Source organism: Callithrix jacchus, chromosome 10 (assembly GCF_049354715.1).
Source record: "Callithrix jacchus isolate 240 chromosome 10, calJac240_pri, whole genome shotgun sequence".
Taxonomy (NCBI): domain Eukaryota; kingdom Metazoa; phylum Chordata; class Mammalia; order Primates; family Cebidae; genus Callithrix; species Callithrix jacchus.
In genome coordinates, this window is record NC_133511.1 from 111386060 (window position 1) to 111401140 (window position 15081).

The window sequence follows — 15081 nt, forward strand, 5'->3', positions numbered from 1 at the left end:
GGCAACCTGCACACAGTCACACAGCACTGCCAGCCCACTCTGCTGGGAGGGGCGGCCCCATCAGTCGCTGAGGACACTCCTGGACCGGGGCTGCCTGGCGGTATGTGGGGCCAGGCACCGCAGGAGCACCTGGCTGTTACCCTTGTCTCTCGAGGGGGTCCTGGCCCCTGTTGCCAGGGCAGGTCTGGGGCCACAAGCCGGGCCCAGCCCTCACTGCTGCCCACGGGTGCAGCAGCACCTCCCCCCACTGACTGTGGCCTTTTGTTTTCTGGGTGACACTAGCATCAGGCGGTGTGTCCGGGTGACTAATCTCCTCCAGGCTGGGCAGCTGTCACAGGGCGGCCTGACCAGGCGGGCGGGGAAAGCTGACACCCTGGGGAGGACTAGCAGGCTAGTGCCCTGACAGCAGGGGCAGCCGGACCTTCAGGCTCCTTTTCCCTGACACAGAGCAGGCCCCAGGTTGGGAAGACCCAGCTTCAGGTCCCTACTCTGCCGCTGACTGGCTGTGGAACCGTGGCATGTTATTGTCCCTCTTGAAACCTCAGTTTCCCCATCTCTAGAATGGAGCTTCGGGTCCTGCCTACTTCACTGGGCTGTGGTGAGGATCACATGAGATGATAAAGTACTTAGCACAGGGCCTGTCACATAGCAGGTGTTCATCATAATTCCCTGCCTGTTTCCCTTCCCTACCCCATCCCAGCCTCATGGTCCAGGAGGAAGGACCCTGCAGCCCACCCCATTTCTGGGGCGCAGGCTTTGCCGTTAGGTAGGCTTGGGCTCCAGCACTGGCTCCACGCTGGCTTGCCATGGACTTAGGGCAGGTCACCTCCGCATCACTTTCCTCATCAGGAGCGCAGTGTGACACAGTACCTGTTTCTTGGGGTTATAGTTTCTGAAATGATCTAAGTGTTTGCCAGGGGCTTAGCACAGTACCTGACCCATAGGGGCTCAGTTAATGTCAGCCGTGACGATAGTGATTTAGGGGAGGCCCAGCGCTCTCCGCCCATGCCTGTTGTCCTGCCTCTGCAGCTCCCTCTGGCCCAGGTCATCTGCTTTGCGTGGAGCACTATTTGGGGTCTAAGAGCACTGCCCTGACCTCCCTGTCATCTGAGGCAGTTGGGGACTCCAATAGGCAGAGACCAAGAGTTGAGCCATGCAGAACTCTGCTTCCCCAGGCACCTCCGCCCTGTCCATCTCTCCCTCAACACCCTCCACCTGCCTGAGGTTGCGCAAGACCCACGGGACAGTAGCAAATCAAGAGTGTGGTGGATGGGAGAAGGTGCTAGATGTGCGGCCTGGGCCTGATTCCTCCAGCCCATCGTCTCTGCCTTCATCCTCCCTCCTGCCCACCGTGTGTCCAGGGCATCACCCACCATGCCTAACTAAATGCCAGCCTTCAGCGGGCCAGCCCTGGGCAGCACTGTCCCAGGGCTGTGACCTTAACCTCCATGGCTGTCAGGGGCTAGGATGCATTCCCCACCAGTCTCTGCCCAAGAGAACACCTGCTGTGGGGCACAGGTGGCCCCTGGTACCTGGAGGCATTGCCACCCTGAACCATGCCAGGTGGGCTGCCCTTCCCCCACTTTTAGGAGAGGTGAGGGCATAGGAGCCAAATGCCGGCTGTGAAGAAGGGAAGGGAGGGTGGAAGTGAGCTGGCAGAGGGAGCAGAGCATGAGTTCAAGATGGGTCCAGGGAGGTCCGGTCCAGGTGAGAGCTAGGATGAGGCCCATGGCTCCTGCCTCCCTGCAGGAGGGAGCTCTCGGCTGGGCAGCGTTTGGAATTGAGAGTATTGAGGCTTCTAGCATCAGGGCTGCAGAAGAATGTGCAGTCCCAGGCTCCCTCAGCAGCAGAGCCAGAAGGGTTTCCTGGCATCACCCAGCACTTTGCCCTGGGGTATCCATACTTTGCCCCTTCAGAAAGGTAAGACAGAGAAGTTAAGCACCAGAGATACAGGCACACACACACACCCAGATCCAGAAGGCTTTGCTTTTGACCCAAGCCTATTGTTTCGGCCCCATGGGTGAAAAAGTCTGAGCAGTCCCTCTCCTAGGTGAGCCAGACAGCGGCTCTCCAGTTCCCTGAGACCGTCTTCCCTGAGCCACACATTAGACCCTCTCTACTTCCAGGAGTCACCCTCAGCCTGACCCCAAGGTGACTCTGGGGGTCCTGTCAGGACTGAGTTCCTTTGCAGAGCCTCGTTTTGTTATCATAGCTTGGTTTGCGCCATGTCCCAGGAGGGGACACCTAACCTGCCCCATACTGGTGGCAAAACAAAGGCCCGGCGAGTGGGCAGTCCTGCCCGGGGCCCCGCCTTCCATCCAGGCAGACCAACTCCCACTTTTCTTTTTTTCTTTTCCATCAGCTTCCGGTGGGGCAGGTGGAGGCCTTTAGGCCTGGGGCTCTGTGGTTCATGGTGCCTGGACAGGTGAAGAAGGGGTAGCCTGAAGCACCTAAGACTCCAGGGCTCCCCAGGGTACAGTGGGGGAGAGCATCAGCACCCCAACAGCTATAAACGTGGGCTCCTCTGAGGACCCCTGGGACCCTCGAGCACCCCACACCTGAAGGTCAGAGGCTGCAGTGACCCCTTCCTCCCTCAGGGGTTGCGTCCCTCCTCATGGAGCAGAGGCTTTGACTGGGCTCCTGGACACAGGACAGACCATGGCCTGGTCCAGCTCCTGATGCCCCTGGTCTCTGTGCCCAACAGCCATCTGCCTGCCATGGAGACCTTCTTTAGGAGACATTTCCAGTGGAAGGTGCCAGGCCCCGGAGAGGGGCATCGGCGGCCCAGCGGCGTGGGGCTGCCCACGGGCAAGGTTCGGCGTCGCTCCCCCGCTGGGCAGGCCTCCTCCTCACTGGCACAGCGGCGCCGCTCCAGCGCCCAGCTCCAGGGGTGCCTCCTGAGCTGTGGGGTGAGGGCCCGGGTTTCCAGCCGCCGGCGCTCCAGCACCGTGCCCCCTTCCTGCAACCCCCGCCTCATCGTGGATGAGGTGCCCACTCCACAGCCTACCACTGTGGGGGCCCAGCTTCTGGGCGCACCCCTGCTGTTGGCTGGGCTTGTGGGCATGAATGAAGAGGAGGAGAAGGGTGTCCAGGAGGATGTGGCAGCTGGGGCATCAAGCGCCATCCAGCCAGGCACCAAGACACCAGGGCCACCCCTATTCCGGGGCACCAGGCCACTGTTGCCCCTGCCCCGATGCCTGCGCCGAGCCTCCTCCCACCTGCTCCCCGCGGATGCCGTATATGACCATGCACTCTGGGGCCTGCACGGCTACTATCGGCGCCTCAGCCAGCGGCGGCCCTCAGGCCAGCACCCTGCCCCTGGGGGCCGAAGAGCCTCAGGCACCACCGCCGGCACCATGCTGCCCACCCGTGTGCGCCCACTCTCCCGCAGGCGCCAGGTAGCCCTACGGCGCAAGGCGGCCGCACCCCAGGCCTGGAGCGCCCTGCTCGCGTAGGTATAGCGGCGGCTAGCATGGCGAGTGGTGTGACCTCCTGCGGGTCTGGCCTGGGCAAGGGCCTTGAAGCTCTGCCTGGCCAAGGGTTCCTCCCCACTTGGGAACACTCTGGGCAGTGCCACGAAGCCAGCGCACCCCAAAAGGCCGTGTCTCCTGCAGGGAGTTTCTCAGTGTCTGGGTCTTCTGGGAGGTCCTCCACCCTCCCTGTCACCAAGGTCATGGAGAGGACAGAGGCCCCAGGAGTGGGAGGAAATTGGGTCAGCAAGTGCTCAGCCCCCTCCTCAGCTGTCTTCTCCCCTGTAGGAAAGCCATCACCAAGTCTGGCCTCCAGCACCTGGCTCCCCCTCCGCCCACCCCTGGGGCCCCGTGCAGCGAGTCAGAAAGGCAGATCCGGAGCACAGTGGACTGGAGCGTGAGTGCCTACATAACCATGGGTCCCAGCCCCACTGGACTCTGGGCCATGGCGCAGTTGGAGGGCAGAGGCACAGCAGGCAGCTGGGAGAGCGAAGCCTGGAAGGGTGGACAGTCGGGCAGATGGGACAGAGCAGGGTTGATCCAGGCTCTGGAGCGGGTTTGTCTTGGGAGAAGGTGGTGGGTGGGCAGGGGCTGATGGGAGGGAGGGCTGGGCGGCCAGCATGCACTGAGCAAGCCTATCCGGTGGCTAGGAGTCAGCAACGTATGGGGAGCACATCTGGTTCGAGACCAACGTGTCAGGGGATTTCTGCTACGTGGGAGAGCAGTACTGTGTAGCCAGGATGCTGGTGAGTGCTCGCTGGGACACGCTGCCCCCTGCTGGCAGAGCTAGCACCCGCAGCCCTTCTGGGAAGGTGGGATGGAGCCCTCTCCCTACCACCCCTGCAGTGGATCACCCCAGGATGGTGAGAGGTGCAGGGGCTTTTTCCAGAGGCCAGGACTGGGCTTCCCAGTGCACACAGAGGGCAGCTGTGCTGGGGCAGGCAGCCTCCAGGATAGACTTACTGGTGCCTCAGGGGCCCTCTCCTCTTGTCCTGCAGCAGAAGTCAGTGTCTCGGAGAAAGTGCGCAGCCTGCAAGATTGTGGTGCACACACCCTGCATCGAGCAGCTGGAGAAGGTGGGTGGGTAGCTCAGCTTTTGCCTGCCCCTGCCCATTGGGTGCTGAGGCCCTTGCTGTGTGCCCACACACCCACACGTTATACAAATGTGGCCTGCCAGGAGCAACCCAGCACTCAGGGGTGAAGAGTCAAGGACCCTGGAGCCAAATGCCTGCAATCGAATCCTGGCTCCTCACTTACTAGCTGCTGCATCCCCACTGCCTAGAAGAAACGTAGCACAGAGTGGGTTCATTGAATATCACTCGATGAGATGAATTGTCAAATCATGCATGGCCCTTGTACCATTTCAATATGTCCAAACTAGACCTTAGAAGAGGCCAGTGGTTTGCTGAAGCTTCATAACTCCGCTGTGGCTGGCGGCGGAGGGGGATACCCTACACCCTGCCTCTGTGGAGACCTTTTCCCAAGGGCCATTGTCCACTATGCATCTGCAGCTGGGGGCACGTCTGAATACTGTGCTTCTAGAGGGAGGTGGGGGCAGCACTGGGCAGGCAGGTCAAGGCCAGGGGTAGGAGAGTTTGTGTGGAAGGGCAGGGCTCCCCAGCCTGCAGCAACCCAGACCAGCATACAGGAGAGACTGTAAGACCAGGCGTGGCTCGAGCAAGGCTCACACGGGCTGCTTTTCCCAGCCCCTGAATCGTAAATTGAGGTGTCCTTATACCTGTAATAAGACTGAAGTAGGGTCACTTAGAAGGGAAGTAGAAACGCAGCCCGAAGCATTGCACACTCATCTCAGGTGGAAATCCAGCTAGGGTTCAACAAATTAGCTAAAGGTCTCCAGGGACCAGGCAGCACAAATCTGCGTGTGAGGACCAGGCTGGCTGCATGTGCCAGGTTGGGAGTGCCAGAGGGTGAGGAGGAAAAAGATGAGGCCGGGCACGGTGGCTCATGCCTGTAATCCCAGCACTTTGAGAGGCCAGGTGGGCGGATCACCCTGAGGTCAGGAGTTTGAGACCATTCTGGCCTGGCCATCATGGTAAAACCCCTTCTCTACTAAAAATTACAAAAATTAGGTGGGTGTGGTAGCATGCACCTGTAATCCCAGCTACTGGGGAGGCTGAGACAGGAGAATCACCTCAACTTGGGAGGTGGAGGTTGCAGTGAGCTGAGATCACACCACTGCACTCTAGCATGGGTGACAGAACAAGACTCTGTCTCCAAAAAAAAAGGAGAACTATGAGCAAACCACGGTCCCATGTTGGTGGGGGAGATGGACCTGAAGCTCCCAACCTCCCCCCATCCTGGATACTGGGTGGCAGAAGGGAAGGTCCCTCTGGCTAGTTGGGAGGAGGCAGAGAGGCAGGAGGGCTTCTCAGAGGAGGTATCTTGTGTTCCAAAGACTCTTAGGATGATTTGGGGGTCTCCTTACCTTGTGAGGCTGACCCTGGGTGTCCTTCTGGAGGGTGGCCACATACCTGACCCCGAAGGGAGGTTCTGACATTTTGGTGGTCACTGCAATGTTTCAGATCAATTTCCGCTGTAAGCCATCCTTCCGTGAATCAGGCTCCAGGAACGTCCGTGAGGTACGTGCCTAGGGTGGTCAGGCCACTTTAAGATTCCTGTCTGGGCCTCTGCGCAGTGCCTCTGGAGTGCCACCAGGGGGCTCAGCTCCCTCTATGCTACTCCTGGCTGAGGTTCTGGGGTCTTCCCTGCAGATGCCTGGCTGGCGCTGCCTGCAGAGGGGGTGGGACAACTTGTGCTTCATGGTGTCTCCCAGCCTTCTCTGTCCCTCCTCTGAGTCTGAGCCTCCCCAGGGCCATGGAGAGAGTCTTCAGCCCCTCCTCTACTCATGTGCAGGACTGCAGAGAGCTTCTAGCTTCCTGAAGCCCCTACCCATTGATGTACTGAGTGGTGTGGGCTGTCCTCAGGGCTATGTCCCCGCCCACCCCTCACCCCAGTGAAATTTCTCCCCTTCTCCCCCAGCCAACCTTTGTACGGCACCACTGGGTACACAGACGACGCCAGGATGGCAAGTGTCGGCACTGTGGGAAGGTGAGAGGCCCTGCCTGAGGACATCGGCACCTGTACCTGTGGCCTGAGGCCAGGCTGTGTGTCCCCCTGCCCTTGATCTCTGCGCTGAGCAGGCGAGCAGGGAGCAGGGAGGAAGGTGTCTTCCAATGCCACATGCCCGGCCTGCTTTGAAGTTGCGAGTGGCCCTCTGGAGAATCACGTCGATTTACTCATTCGGTGACTCCGAGGATACCTGTGTGCCAAGCACCAAGCTGGGCAGCAGTTTCCCACCCTCCTGAGGACAGTGTGGCTTGAAGCCAGCCTCTCCAGGCAGTCACCTAGCACAGCCCACAGTGGTTTGGTTCGCATACTTGTTTGCTGCTTGCCTGCCTCCCTCAGTAAGTGCAGGCTCTCAGAGATGGAAGGCTTGCTTCTGCACTGATTGTCCGCCTGGCCCACTGCAGGCCTTTCATAACAGCCTGCGGGACAAACAGGGAATGGGAGAGGTACTCAGAAGCAGCATCAATTTCTTTAAGAGCACATCGGGGCCTGGTCAGGCCTGGGGGCAGGAAGGAGGGAAAATAAGAGTGAGGCAGGGGTTAGCCTGCATTGCGGCAGACGGGTGTGCACGTGGTGCTGTACGGGCGACTTCAGGGAGTCAAGGCCCCTGGCTACCCAGCCCTGTTCTTCAGGCTTATTTTATCTATTTTTTTAATTTTAAAAAATGTGTTCAAAGCTGGGCCTGGTGGCATGTGCCTGTTCCAGTTAATTGGGAGGCTGAGACAGATTGCTTAAGCCGGGGAGTTTGAGACCAGCCCTGGCAACATAGCCAGGCCCTGTCTCTGGGTGGAGAGAGGCTGGCGACAGGAGAGGGGCTGGGTGTGCTGCTCTAGGCCTGGCCCTGGTATCCATTCATCCTGTCTACCCTCAGGGCTTCCAGCAGAAGTTCACCTTCCACAGCAAGGAGATTGTGGCCATCAGCTGCTCGTGGTGCAAGCAGGCAGTGAGTGGTGCCCCTGCCCCCAGGGCCATGCCCTGCACTGCTGGGTTTGGGTCCCTGAGTCCCAGCCCGGCCCCACTCACCCCGACCCCGCGCTCTCCGCAGTACCACAGCAAGGTGTCCTGCTTCATGCTGCAGCAGATCGAGGAGCCCTGCTCCCTGGGAGTCCACGCGGCCGTGGTCATCCCGCCCACCTGGATCCTCCGCGCCCGGAGGCCCCAGGTGAGTGCTGCCGGCACCCTGGATGCACCACCATGTACCTTGGGGTCTGCCAGCTACCCCAGCCTGCCCATCTTGTCGCCAACCCCCCTGCTTCCCTTGCAGAATACCCTGAAAGCAAGCAAGAAGAAGAAAAGGGCATCCTTCAAGAGGAAGTCCAGCAAGAAAGGGCCTGAGGTCAGCCCCTGGCTAGGCAGAGGCTGCAGGGGGGCAGGAGGGAGGGATCTGTTGCTCACGGACCCCCCACCCCTTGCTAATGCTGCCAGCTGGCGGGGTCCGTGTGGGCTCTGGAGGCTCTCAGGAGGGCAGGATTAGATGCAGTTTCTGCTCTGTGGCCTGGTAAGATCTGGCCCAGAGATGGTACATGAGGGTACACAAGGGGGATGAAGTGTCACCCAGGGGGCCTGCTGAGGATAGCGGGAGGGTGTCCTGGACAGGATGGAGCTTACAAGCTTGCCTTGTCTCCCAGGAGGGCCGCTGGAGACCCTTCATCATCAGGCCCACCCCCTCCCCCCTCATGAAGCCCCTGCTAGTGTTTGTGAACCCCAAGAGTGGGGGCAACCAGGTAAACATAGCCTTGCCTGTCAGCTGAGGGTCTGGGCGGGGGTTGGGGTCCAGCCCCTCTGCCAGCAGCTGTTCCCAGAGCCCATTTCTGGCTACTGCCACAGTCCCCTCTTTCCCAGGGATCCTGAGAAAATCCTGTCCTTTCTCCACCCCTCACCCCTTATTGGCCATAGTTCCCATAGTCATGTCCCTCTCCTTGTGCTGCTCCCACTTCTCCCACCGCCTGACCGCCTCTGGCCTCTCCCCACCACCTCTTGGCTCCCCATCCCATCCAGGGCGCGAAGATCATCCAGTCTTTCCTCTGGTATCTCAATCCCCGACAAGTCTTCGACCTGAGCCAGGGAGGGCCCAGGGAGGCGTAAGTACTTGCCAAAGTTTTGTGGGGGGGCGTGGGGGCACTTGCCTCGCTCCTGGGGTGCAGTGCACATCCCCTGACCCCACTGCCGTCTTCCCTTGAGCCCAGGCTGGAGATGTACCGCAAAGTGCACAACCTGCGGATCCTGGCATGCGGGGGCGACGGCACGGTGAGCTCCCCCCATGGGCTAGCCAAGCGAGAGGGCTGGGCCTGGAGCCAGCGTCCCTGTGGGCCTGACCTGCCTCTGCTGTCCGTCCCCCAGGTGGGCTGGATCCTCTCCACCCTGGACCAGCTACGCCTGAAGCCGCCACCCCCTGTTGCCATCCTGCCTCTGGGTACTGGCAATGACTTGGCCCGAACCCTCAACTGGGGTGGGGTAAGCACCCATAGGAGGGGGGCGCAGCCGGGGCCTCTCCAGCCACAGAGGTCTCAGTCCCTGCCTCCTCCCCCAGGGCTACACAGATGAGCCCGTGTCGAAGATCCTCTCCCATGTGGAGGAGGGAAACGTGGTGCAGCTGGACCGCTGGGACCTCCACGTCGAGCCCAACCCGGAGGCAGGGCCTGAGGACCGAGATGAAGGCGCCACTGACCGAGTGGGTTGGCCGGGCTGAGGCAGGGGACTGGCTACCACTTTCCCACTCTCTGGTTCTGGGACCTTGGGAGAGTCTCTTCGTTTCTCCAACTTCTGTTTCTTCCTCATATGATGGGAATAGTAGTACTTGCCTTACAACATGCTGTGTCTTGTCTTGTTTTGAGATGGAGTCTCACTCTGTCTCCCAGGCTGGAGTGCGGTGGCGCGATTTCAGCTCACTGCAACCTCTACCTCCCAGGTTCAAGTGATTCTTCTGCCTCAGCCTCCTGAGTATCTGGGACTACAGGCACCCCCCACCACACCTGGCTAATTTTTGTATTTTCAGTAGAGTCAGGGTTTCACCATGTTGGCGAGGCTGGTCTCTAACTCCTGGCTTCCAGTGATCCACCCACCTCAGCTTCCCAAAGTGCCGGGATTACAGGTGTGAGCCACCACACCCAGCCAGTTTTTGTACTTTTAGTAGAGATGGGGTCTCACCTTGTTGGTCAGGCTGGTTTTGAACTCCTGACCTCAGGTGATCCTTCCACCTCAGCCTTCCAAAGTGCTGGGATCACAGATGTGAGCTATCACACCTAGCCACAAGATGCTGCTCTATTTGGCAAACATTCATGGAGCGCCTGCTACCTGCCAGGCACTGCTCTAAGCAGTGAGCAAAACCAAGCTCCGGCTCTCACACTCCATATGACACATTGGGAAGAAGTGTTAGTGGAGCTGACAGGGAAGAGATGCCACCAGGCACGCAGGGAAGTCCCCCTGGAGCCACCGGGCAGAGCAGGGCTGCGCCTGATGGTGGGTGAGCTGGGCTGAGTCCTGGTGGACTCTGCTGACCGGGGAAGGCCTGTGAACAGTTGGGCTGAGCTGGTGCAGCCACAAAAGGCCCCTGGAGTGGGCACGTCTGTGAGAACCAGCCCTCATTTTGGTGTCTTGACCTTTTTCCAGTTGCCCCTGGACGTCTTCAACAATTACTTCAGCCTGGGCTTTGATGCCCACGTCACCCTGGAGTTCCATGAGTCTCGAGGTTGGCAGCCTCCCACCAAGGCCAGGGCAGGGTGGGCACAGGAGCATCCCCAGGAGGGTCAGACCCTGCTCCCGCCAGTGAAGGCGTCCATCCCAGCCCTCCCCTGACCCCGCCTGGGCAGGCTGGGGTGACTCACTGGCCCCCACTGCTTGTCTCCACCCAGAGGCCAACCCAGAGAAATTCAACAGCCGCTTTCGGAATAAGATGTTCTACGCCGGGGTGAGTGGGGTCTGCGCCCCCTCCAGTGCCTGCTCCTTCTACAACCCATGCCCCTGCCCACCTGTGCCCACCAGGCCCCAGAGCTCTGCCAGGTGGGGGTGAGGAAAGCTCTCTGTCAGCAGATATGACTCCCTCTGTCTCCCACAGACAGCCTTCTCTGACTTCCTCATGGGCAGCTCCAAGGACTTGGCCAAGCACATCCGGGTGGTGGTGAGTGGGGCCAAGGTGCCACAGGGTGGGCGGGCCAGGAGGGGGGGTGCAGCTGGGTCAGTGCACCCAACAACCCTCCCACCCCTGCCGCCAGTGTGATGGAACGGACTTGACTCCCAAGATCCAGGACCTGAAACCCCAGTGTGTAGTTTTCCTGAACATCCCCAGGTGAGGAGGGGGTCCAGGGAGCTCCGCTGTCCTCGTCCCACAGAGACTGTGTTTTGAGGTCCGTGTCCTTGCCCGCCCACCCACGCAGGTACTGTGCGGGCACCATGCCCTGGGGCCACCCTGGGGAACACCACGACTTTGAGCCCCAGCGGCATGACGACGGCTACCTTGAGGTCATTGGCTTCACCATGACATCCTTGGTGAGTGGGCCCTGGGCCCACAGTGCTGGGAGCACGGCCCAGAGGTAGAAGGGGGTCCCCCATACCCATCTCCATGGGCCAGGGTGGGCTGGCTCACCCTCACTTCCCTTCTCTGTCTCATTCCTCTGGCTTGAGAGTGGCACTCACCCTCTCTCCTAGTTAAGTCTTGGGACACTTTCACTGCCCTTTCTGACTGGGGAGTCACCCTCATTGCCTCTGTCCCCTCCTCTCCCCACCTGAGGTCTTACCCTCCCCTCTGCCATCTGGCCGGGGGTCACTCTCACCTTTGTTCTCTGGCCAGAGTGTCTGCTCTGGAAGGAGCAGAGCTTGGGGCCCCTGGCCCAGGTGCCATCTGACCTGAGCTTCCCGTGCCCACAGGCAGCACTGCAGGTGGGCGGGCACGGTGAGCGGCTGACGCAGTGCCGGGAGGTGGTGCTCAGCACGTGCAAGGCCATCCCCGTGCAGGTGGACGGCGAACCCTGCAAGCTTGCAGCCTCTCGCATCCGCATCGCCCTGCGCAACCAGGCCACCATGGTGCAGAAGGCCAAGCGGCGGAGCGCCGCCCCCCTGCACAATGAGTAAGTCCCTCCCCCGCCACTCTCTGGGTGCCAGGGCCAGACCCTGCCCTCTCTGGGCCTTGGTTTCCCCACTGTAAAAGGGGCTGACTGTCCCTCTGCCCCTAGGGATGTTGGGAGTGGGGAGGGACGAGCTGAGGGTGGCGTCCAGGCAGGGTCTTTGCTGAGCCCTGAGTGCCCACCCTGCCTGACAGCCAGCAGCCGGTGCCCGAGCAGCTGCGCATCCAGGTGAGCCGAGTCAGCATGCACGACTACGAGGCCCTGCACTACGACAAGGAGCAGCTCAAGGAGGCCTGTGAGTGTGGCGAGCGGCTGGGCAGGGCCCAGGCAGCCGGGTCCCCCGTGGGCAAAGCGGTGGGGTGCAGCCAGCTGCTGATGGGTGCTCTGTCCTCCAGCCGTGCCACTGGGCACTGTGGTGGTCCCAGGAGACAGTGACCTAGAGCTCTGCCGTGCCCACATTGAGAGACTCCAGCAGGTAAGGGGTGGGGCAGGGGCTTCCCCAGGTGCCCACCGAGAGGGTGGCGGGAAGCAAGGCCAGGCCTCTTCCTCCCAAAGCAAGCTTGCCCTCCAGATTGTGCTGGTCCCCACTGCTCCAGGTTCCCCTCCATCCCTGGCCTCTCACTCTATCCCAGCCTGGACTTGGCTTCTTTCCACAGGAGCCCGATGGTGCTGCAGCCAGGTCCCCGACGTGCCAGAAACTGTCCCCCAAGTGGTGCTTCCTGGACGGTGAGTCAACTCCCAGGGTGCCAGGCTGTATGTCCTGTCCCCTCCCTAGGGGAGCCCAGGTTGGGGCAGCAGAGGACTTGGGCCTGGACACAGTGCTCCCTGATCCTCAACTGCCCCCTCTCCCACAGCCACCACTGCCAGCCGCTTCTACAGGATCGACCGGGCCCAGGTGAGCCATTGTAGGCCTGCTCCAGCCACAGCTGGTTCCAGGCCTTAGGGTTGCCTCTCCTGGGACACCTTCCCTGGTGGCTTCCCCAGTGGGGTCACCGCTGTCCTCTTGCCCTGGAGTGCGTTCACACTTGTCTGTGCATCCTTGCCCTCCACACTGGAGAGTACAGGGTGTTGCCAGCCGGAAAGGTGGCCGAGTACCGAGCAAAAGCTTGCTGGGTGGGCAGGAGGGCCTGGAAGCCCAGAGCCATCCAGGGAGACATAGAAGCAAACGCACTCTGGCAGGCGCCAGCTCACCTGGTAGTGGCTGGGCAGTCGGAGGCGGTGGCAGGCATGGGAAGGAGGCAGGAGAGGGGCAGGCGGGAGAGGGCAGGTGGGAGAGGGCAGGCAGGAGAGGGCAGGTGGGAGAGGGGCAGGCGGGAGAGGGCAGGTGGGAGAGGGGCAGGCGGGAGGGGGGAGGTGGGGGGGGCAGGCAGGAGAGGGCAGGTGGGGGGGGGAGGTGGGGGGCAGGCGGGAGAGGGCAGGTGGGAGAGGGGCAGGCGGGAGCGGGGAGGTGGGAGAGGGCAGGTGGGAGAGGGGCAGGTGGGAGGGGAGGAGGTGGGAGGGGGCAGGCAGGAGAGGGCAGGCGGGCCTTTGGCCTGGTCACCTCCTTTCAGTGCTGGTGCTCACAGCAGAGGCTTCTCCAGGTCTGCCAGCCTTGCCGCCCCTTGGCCCCCACTGTCAGGTGCCCTGACCTCCCGCCCTGACCTTCCCCACAGGAGCACCTCAACTATGTGACTGAGATCGCACAGGATGAGATTTATATCCTGGACCCTGAGCTGCTGGGGGCATCGGCCCGTCCTGATCTCCCAACCCCCACCTCCCCTCTCCCCACCTCACCCTGCTCACCCACACCCCGGTGAGTCCTGACTTCCCGTCCCTCCAGCCCCTGGCTTTCAGTCCCATCTATGAGCTGATGGCTCCTCAGTTCTTCCTCCAGCCCCTCCACCAGTTGACTAAATGGCGTCAACCTGAACCTGGCCAAAGCCCACCTAATGGCCTTCAGCCCTGCAATTCCCTGAGGAAGCAGCCCCTCCCCGACTTCTCTTCTCCCTCCCCGACTTCTCTTCTCCCTCCCCGACTTCTCTTCTCCCTCCCCTTGACCTCATCCTCCAGCCAGTTCTGACAGGCCCCCACCACCTGAGCACTCCTCCCCACCCCCACTGCCACCAGCCTGTCCCGGCCACCACGCCTTGGCCCCCAGCTCTTGTATCCCTGTGGCCACTCGTGCCCTCGAAGCCCTGACTCCACACCACGGCCAACTAAATACTCAGAGATACCAGGCCAACTAGAAGCTTCTCTCTCAGCAGCATTTTGGACGCAGATTCTTCCCAGGCCCCAGTCATCACATAGGGCTCCCATTCCCTTCCCAAGTCCCCACCCCGCTCTCTTCTCTCAGTTCTTTGAGGCGCCAGGTTTGCCACCACTGGACTTCCGTTCTCAGCCTCGAACTCTTCCCCCATCTTTCCAGAGCTCCCCCTCCCCCACCCATTCGAATCTGGCTTAGCTGCTTGCTCCTTGGAGAGGTCACTCCCAGTACCTTCTGCAGGGGTGCCACACCACCTGTTCCCAATTCCCCAGAGCACCCCTGCTCTCAGAACTCCTTATTTATTTGACTTGTTTGCATCCTTGAACTAGAATGTAAGCTCCACGAGGGCAAGGCCTCCCTCTGTCTCATTCCCTGCTGTATCCCCAGTTCCTGGAATAGTGCTTGGTGTGTAGCAGGCACTCAATAAACTGTGGAAAGATGGAAGATGCCCCGTTGGGGCTGGGGAGGGCGGCCAGCTGGCCCGTGCATAGCCGGCCACAGCACACTGCGTTCTGTTGCAGGTCACTTCGAGGGGATGCTGCCCACCCTCAAGGTGAGGCCTCTCCCTCCGGGGCCCCTTCTTTTTGCCTGGTTGGGGACAGGAGGCTTAGTGGGGTGGGGAGAAGGCCCAGACTCAGTCTTACACAAACACAACTGTCGAACTCCACGTGGTCACGTTCATGTACCAGCCAGCCCAGGGCACACCCACCCAGGCAGGCACAGTTCTATACACTGAGGCACCAACCTCAGCCCAGGCCTCCGACTGCAGAGTAACCAGCAGGTGTTCCGTGCAGGTGAAGAGCTGATTGAGGCCGCCAAGAGGAATGACTTCTGTAAGGTACTAGAGCTCCTTCCCCCTGGCTGCCCTCAGGCCCCAGGGAGTGAGGCCTCTGGGTCAGGCCAAGAGCTGACCTGTTCTGCCATCATCTGACCCACTGTGGGATCTCCACAGTGATCGTCCCATTCCACCTTGTCCCATCTCTGTCCAGGCCACAATTGGTGGCTCCTAGTAGGGGCTTCCTAGCTCAGTACACCTGTGCCCAGTGCTTAGAAAGGAGCAGGTCAGAGGAACCACTGCTCCAGGGCTTGGTCACCAGAGCTGCCAGGGAACTGTGAGTCCCCTCTGGTGCTCCAGAGACCCACAGAGGCGCCTCGGGAGTAAGATGTGTGAGTGCCCTTGTGTCAGGCCTTTGCTGGTGTCCGTGGCTGTGGGCCAGCGTGG

General features: G+C 61.0%; 1 protein-coding gene across 20 annotated transcripts in view; it reads left to right on the forward strand.

Moving 5' to 3' along the window:
* DGKZ (diacylglycerol kinase zeta) overlaps window positions 1-15081 on the forward strand; it is a 48955-nt gene that overhangs the window by 32245 nt on the left and 1629 nt on the right. For 4 of the 20 annotated variants that reach the window (XM_035262501.3, XM_035262503.3, XM_078340937.1 and 1 more), the window contains exons 2-27: window positions 3759-3867; window positions 4121-4216; window positions 4472-4546; window positions 6014-6070; window positions 6471-6539; window positions 7429-7500; window positions 7603-7719; window positions 7822-7893; window positions 8186-8281; window positions 8556-8638; window positions 8744-8804; window positions 8898-9011; window positions 9088-9228; window positions 10167-10245; window positions 10409-10464; window positions 10612-10674; window positions 10769-10842; window positions 10931-11042; window positions 11421-11620; window positions 11812-11912; window positions 12013-12092; window positions 12274-12343; window positions 12472-12512; window positions 13270-13409; window positions 14381-14412; window positions 14654-14697. In XM_035262501.3, the coding sequence (XP_035118392.2) occupies window positions 3759-3867; window positions 4121-4216; window positions 4472-4546; window positions 6014-6070; window positions 6471-6539; window positions 7429-7500; window positions 7603-7719; window positions 7822-7893; window positions 8186-8281; window positions 8556-8638; window positions 8744-8804; window positions 8898-9011; window positions 9088-9228; window positions 10167-10245; window positions 10409-10464; window positions 10612-10674; window positions 10769-10842; window positions 10931-11042; window positions 11421-11620; window positions 11812-11912; window positions 12013-12092; window positions 12274-12343; window positions 12472-12512; window positions 13270-13409; window positions 14381-14412; window positions 14654-14697 (2254 nt within the window). Of the gene's footprint in view, window positions 1-2590; window positions 3452-3758; window positions 3868-4120; window positions 4217-4468; window positions 4547-6013; window positions 6071-6470; window positions 6540-7428; window positions 7501-7602; window positions 7720-7821; window positions 7894-8185; window positions 8282-8555; window positions 8639-8743; window positions 8805-8897; window positions 9012-9087; window positions 9229-10166; window positions 10246-10408; window positions 10465-10611; window positions 10675-10768; window positions 10843-10930; window positions 11043-11420; window positions 11621-11811; window positions 11913-12012; window positions 12093-12273; window positions 12344-12471; window positions 12513-13269; window positions 13410-14380; window positions 14413-14653; window positions 14698-15081 lie in introns of those variants that run through there. The other 16 variants (XM_035262500.3, XM_035262502.3, XM_078340935.1 and 13 more) reach the window with 10 other exon arrangements.